This window comes from Bufo bufo, chromosome 8, assembly GCF_905171765.1.
Source record: "Bufo bufo chromosome 8, aBufBuf1.1, whole genome shotgun sequence".
Lineage (NCBI taxonomy): Eukaryota > Metazoa > Chordata > Amphibia > Anura > Bufonidae > Bufo > Bufo bufo.
The window spans coordinates 209,320,181-209,326,419 of NC_053396.1; the positions used below are offsets into that span (position 1 = coordinate 209,320,181).

Consider the following 6,239-nt stretch of genomic DNA (forward strand, 5'->3'; position numbering starts at 1 on the left):
GCTGTGTGCCCATTATAGACTATAACCACCAAGCTGTGTGCCCATTATAGACTATAACCACCAAGCTGTGTGCCCAATAGAAACTATAACCACCAAGCTGTGTGTCCATTATACAGTCGTGGCCAAAAGTTTTGAGAATTACATAAATATTGGAAATTGGAAAAGTTGCTGCTTAAGTTTTTATAATAGCAATTTGCATATACTCCAGAATGTTATGAAGAGTGATCAGATGAATTGCATAGTCCTTCTTTGCCATGAAATTAACTTAATCCCCAAAAAACCTTTCCACTGCATTTCATTGCTGTCATTAAAGGACCTGCTGAGATCATTTCAGTAATCGTCTTGTTATCTCAGGTGAGAATGTTGATGAGCACAAGGCTGGAGATCATTATGTCAGGCTGATTGGGTTAAAATGGCAGACTTGACATGTTAAAAGGAGGGTGATGCTTGAAATCATTCTTCTTCCATTGTTAACCATGGTGACCTGCAAAGAAACACGTGCAGCCATCATTGCGTTGCATAAAAATGGCTTCACAGGCAAGGATATTGTGGCTACTAAGATTGCACCTCAATCAACAATTTATAGGATCATCAAGAACTTCAAGGAAAGAGGCTCAATTCTTGTTAAGAAGACTTCAGGGCGTCCAAGAAAGTCCAGCAAGCGCCAGGATCATATCCTAAAGAGGATTCAGCTGCGGGATCGGAGTGCCACCAGTGCAGAGCTTGCTCAGGAATGGCAGCAGGCAGGTGTGAGCGCATCTGCACGCACAGTGAGGCAAAGACTTTTGGGAGATGGCCTGGTGTCAAGAAGGGCAGCAAAGAAGCCACTTCTCTCCAAAAAAAACATCAGGGACAGATTGATCTTCTGCAGAAAGTTTGGTGAATGGACTGCTGAGGACTGGGGCAAAGTCATATTCTCCGATGAAGCCTCTTTCCGATTGTTTGGGGCATCTGGAAAAAGGCTTGTCCGGAGAAGAAAAGGTGAGCGCTACCATCAGTCCTGTGTCATGCCAACAGTAAAGCATCCTGAGACCATTCATGTGTGGGGTTGCTTCTCATCCAAGGGAGTGGGCTCACTCACAATTTTGCCCAAAAACACAGCCATGAATAAAGAATGGTACCAAAACACCCTCCAACAGCAACTTCTTCCAACAATCCAACACCAGTTTGGTGAAGAACAATGCATTTTCCAGCACGATGGAGCACCGTGCCATAAGGCAAAAGTGATAACTAACTAACGTTGACATTTTGGGTCCATGGCCTGGAAACTCCCCAGATCTTAATCCCATTGAGAACTTGTGGTCAATCCTCAAGAGGCGGGTGGACAAACAAAAACCCACTAATTCTGACAAACTCCAAGAAGTGATTATGAAAGAATGGGTTGCTATCAGTCAGGAATTGGCCCAGAAGTTGATTGAGAGCATGCCCAGTCGAATTGCAGAGGTCCTGAAAAAGAAGGGCCAACACTTCAAATACTGACTCTTTGCATAAATGTCATGTAATTGTCGATAAAAGCCTTTGAAACGTATGAAGTGCGTGTAATTATATTTCACTACATCACAGAAACAACTGAAACAAAGATCTAAAAGCAGTTTAGCAGAAAACTTTGTGAAAACTAATATTTGTGTCATTCTCAAAACTTTTGGCCTTGACTGTAGACTATAACCACCAAGCTGTGTGCCCATTATAGACTATAACCACCAAGCTGTGTGCCCATTATAGACTATAACCACCAAGCTGTGTGCCCATTATAGACTATAACTATGAATATATGCGTTTAATTAAGGCTGTAACCAACAAGCTGTGTGTAACCATCATGATTAGTGCCCAAGCCTTCAGGAAGTGCTGTCCTGAGCCTCCTCCAGTCAGGGGCCCCCAGGGCCACACATCAGTAACTTATCCTCTGTCAATTCAGGCCTCAGTCAATAATACAATATCCACTGCGCCACACAGCCACAGTAGACCACGCCTCCATACAGTGGGCCGTGACGTCACGCGTCGCTGTAGCGGCAGCGCCGCCCCCTCCGCGCGCTTTTCTCCTTTGAAACCCCTCTTGGGCCCCTCCCCCCCTCGCTGAGCGGCGCGTCATGGCCGTTCTTTCTCTGTCTTTCCGGAAGCGGAAATGCCGCTCTGGTAGTCGGTGACATTACAGGAGGCCGGAAGTGGTGAGAGGAAGCGCTGAGCGGTAATATCGAGAGCGGGGAGGTCCCATTGTTGTAGTTGCCGGCTTTTCTCGTCTTCCGCGACCGCCGCGGACGTGGTGCTTGTGTGTCCGTGAGGCCGCGTGTGTGGAGCTCGGTGTGCCCGGAGCCCCGGTGTGTGTGTCCTCACTGTCACCCCCCTCGTCCTCCGTGTACTCGGTGTGTGTCACCTCCTGCCCGTCCTCCGGGGGGCGCTGCTGGGGCGTTTACCTCTGAGGGGGGAGCTGGTGTGCCTGGAGGGGGGAATCTCCATAGGGATCTATTGTTATGTGACAGGGACGTGGGGTCTGATCAGCAATGTCCCCCCACTAACATCAGAAGGTGAAATAAATCCGCGGAGAGGTCGGAGGTGACCGTCCCTGGTCCGCAGCCTCTACACCGCCGTCCCTTTGTTACGTCTCTGTCTAGCTCCTCCTTTATTATCAGTGACAACCAATATGGCCGCCAGCGCGACTCCCATCGTGGTCGTCACTATTTCTGACCCATGGATTTCAATGGGCTTACGCACACCTGTGTTCTTTCTTCAGATCCGCGTGACCGCTCCACAAATTATAGAACCCGTCAAGGAGAGTCCTTTCTACTGACGCGAGCCGGAAAGATACGGAAGGCGTCTGTATTTTGTGGACTGAAATACGGACACGGCTGTGTGTGCTCGAGGCTTTAGGGGTCCTGGTGGTTTTTTTTTTTTTTTTTTTTTTTACAGCGGCGTGTACTTTGCTGGAAATGTGCATCCAAATCCGCCTGGTGATTTCGCACCTCTCTACGATTTTTAAATGCCATGCACGCCGCAGGTCAGTTCTGTTGCGGAAAATCTACTTTGCTGGTTCCGTTTTTAGGCTACACGCACACGACCGTTGTTTGCCGGACCAATGGGGCCACCATATATGCGGACAGCGCTCCATTCCGCAGCCCCGCCAGGAAGATAGAACATGTCCTGTTGTCTGTTTTGCAGACAAGGATAGGTGTCAGGCTTTCGGCCGGTGTCCGTATTCTGTGTAGCGCAAAAACGGATATGGTTGTGTGCAGGAGGCCTCGGGGTACAACCACGTGTAGTGTCTGTGGTTTTTAGGGTATGTTCACACGTGGCTTAAATGCTGCAGAGCTGCCGTGGATTCACATGCACAATGTTGTGTCTCATCCATAGGCCTCTTGCACATGAACGTATTTTCATTTTTGCGGACCGTATGCGGAACCATTCATTTCAATGCTTCCGCAAAAAAAAAATACTGAAGGTACTCAGTGTGCATTCATTTTCTGTATTTCCGTATATCTGTTCCGCTAAAAGATAGAACATGTCCTATTATTGTCCGCATTACAGACAAGGATAGAACTGTTCTGTTCCGCAAAATACGGAATGCACACGGACGTCGTCCGTATTTTTTGCGGACCCCAGAATACATACGGTTTTGTGCAAGAGGCCATACTGTGGGGAAAACTCGCAATGTCCGCTGATTACACTGTGTATGCAACGGTGGAAAGCAGCGGATGACGCACTGCGAATCACGCAACAAAACGGATTTCCAAGGAACCCGCAGCATCGTCCCATGGGAACCTTCCTTTACTGTACCAGCAAAGTAGACATTTGGGGGGGGGGTTTATCAAACTGGTGAAAAGTAGGACTGGCTTAGTCGCCCCTGGGAACCAATCAGATTCCACATTTAATTTTGGACAGCTCCTTTGTAAAATGAAAGGTGGAATCTGATTGGTTGCTTTGTTCTACTTTACACCAGTTTGATAAATGACCCCCTTAGTTCAGATCTTCAGCAGCAGAGAAATCTTAAATGGACATGCCACGTGCGGCCGTATGAAGTGTCATCAGGCAGATCTATACGTGGCCGGGCGTGTGTACGTGTGAATCCTATATAAAGTGTGCGTACAGCTATTATGTAGTTGTAATAGAATCTACATCCGTGACTATGTTCACAGTGAAATCCTCATGCGGGTCTTGGCTGGTTCCACAACATCATCTTTAGGGCCCATTCACACGGGCGATTTTTTTCGGTCCACGTTTTTTGCGGATCGGAAGAGGACCCTTTTATTTCAATGGGGCTGCAAAAGAGGCGGACTGTACACAGTGTGCTGTCCACATCCGCGCTTTGGTTTTGGACACTTCAGGAACATGTTGGAAACGTGATGTTAATCATCTTCCTGATATGTCTTCATCGTATGTTTTGTGCAGTTTTTGCTCCGTACTGAGCTTGATACGACCAGAGATGGCGCAGCGGGGTCTGTGTTACAATGGAGGGCGCCTGGGCGCCTCCTTCACCATCTCTGCCCATACCATGGAGGGGAGCAGCGGGCGGATGGTGGATTCGGCTGCCACAACAAGAGGACGATTTAGTTGATTAGATCTTATCTCCAATATAGTTCCGAAGATGTGTCTAAGGCTACATGCACACGAACGTTGTCTGTTTCTGTGTCTGTTCCGTTTTGTTTGCGGATAGGATGCAGACTTATTCATTTCAATGGGTCCGCAAAAAATGCAAGCAGCACACAGTGTGCTATCCGTATGTCCGTTCCATGCATGTCCTATTCTTGTCCGTTTTAGGCATTGTTACAATGGATCCGCAAAAAAAAAAAACGGATGTCATCCAATTTGCGGACCGCAAAACACATCTGGTCGTGTGCATGTAGCCTAAGGCATTCAACCCCTTCAAGACACTTGAGGACTTGAAACATAATTTTGGCTGTGGCAGAAGGTCCAGATTTTATGGAGATATTTACCATAATTATGATTAAAGGGGTTGTGCACATTTGGGAGGCGGATGATTCCCCCCCTGGGCAGACCTGTGAAGGGAAGCATACTTACCTGACTCCTCTGTTCTCCGGCCTCCAATCGGGTCCCTGGATGTGAAGTTTCAGTTATAAGCCCCCGCAGCAGTGACCTGCTCCCCTTTGCGTCCTGTCAAATGGTCACGTGTGGAGCAGGTCGCTGTGATAGCCTGCAGCTGCGTGAACTTAGAGCTTTACATCCGGAGGTCGGAGAGCGCGGGAGTCGCCTTTTGGGAAGTAGGTAAGTATGCTTCCCTTCGCAGGTCTGCTCCGAAGGTGGGTAAAGCTCGTCAAGAGCTGGATCTGTCAGGTAAGTATCTCTCAGTTCTTCATTTCAGGCCGTACCCTACATGTCTAGTTTCTTGCTGACACCAAAATATTGCTGCTTAATAGTGGTCTAACATACCACAACCAAGAGGCGGTGTAAGACGTGCAAAGTGCTAACGTATCGGGCAAGATGCACCAAATTTATTGTACACCGGGGTGAATTTGGTGCATCTACCACCTACCCAATCTAGTTTTAGGGCTCATGCACACGACCATGGTTTGGGTCCGCTTCCAGTCTACATTTTTTGCGGGTCCGATGTGGTCCCATTCACTTAACTAGGGCCACAAAAGATGCCGACAGCACTCCACATCTGCAAAATGATAGAAAATGTCCTATTATTGTCCACATTACGGATGAGGATAGGACTGTTCTATTAGGGGACGGCTGTTCCAGAACGCACGCGTCCGGTATCTACGTTTTGCGGATCCGCAACAGCCGTGTGCATGAGCCCTTAACCACGCTTCTGAGCTCGATTTGACACCAGCCCTTTAGCTTTTCCGCTGTTGGGTGGATAGTGGCCTGCGATGGTCTGCATGATGACTTCTCTTCTGTTCTTTCTACCGCAGGTCGACACTTATGAGTCCTGCCATGTTTACTCCGTCCCAACCTTGAGTCCCGAAAAGAAAAAGATGTCACATGTGAAAGAAATCATTGTGCTAGATGATGATGAAGACGAGGAAGAACCACCACGTCCCACAAAAGCCAAGGCCACTGCCTGTAATTCATCGAAGCAGACCAACGGAAAGCAGGAAGGAAGCAGCAGCCAGCCGAGCAAGGCCCAAGCGATAAGTGCCGAAAACAAGAAGCTCTTTAATGAGGTGAGGAAATCGCCTGTTTTACACTATTACGGTTTTTACACATTTATTTATTTCCACAGATCTTTCTACTAGTCATTCTTCTATGGTTTTCTGTTACAGTCTCATGATTTAGAATGGTTT

At 47.8% G+C, this 6,239-nt stretch overlaps 1 protein-coding gene across 4 annotated transcripts in view; it reads left to right on the top strand.

Moving 5' to 3' along the window:
* The first annotated feature begins 2,035 nt into the window (after positions 1 to 2,035).
* Positions 2,036 to 6,239, top strand: part of DAXX (death domain associated protein) — a 37,402-nt gene continuing 33,198 nt past the window's right edge. Inside the window, exons 1-2 of one of the 4 annotated variants that reach the window (XM_040442610.1) lie at positions 2,036 to 2,165; positions 5,868 to 6,119. In XM_040442610.1, the coding sequence (XP_040298544.1) occupies positions 5,931 to 6,119 (189 nt within the window). In that variant the 5' untranslated portion in view covers positions 2,036 to 2,165; positions 5,868 to 5,930. The other 3 variants (XM_040442606.1, XM_040442607.1, XM_040442608.1) reach the window with 3 other exon arrangements.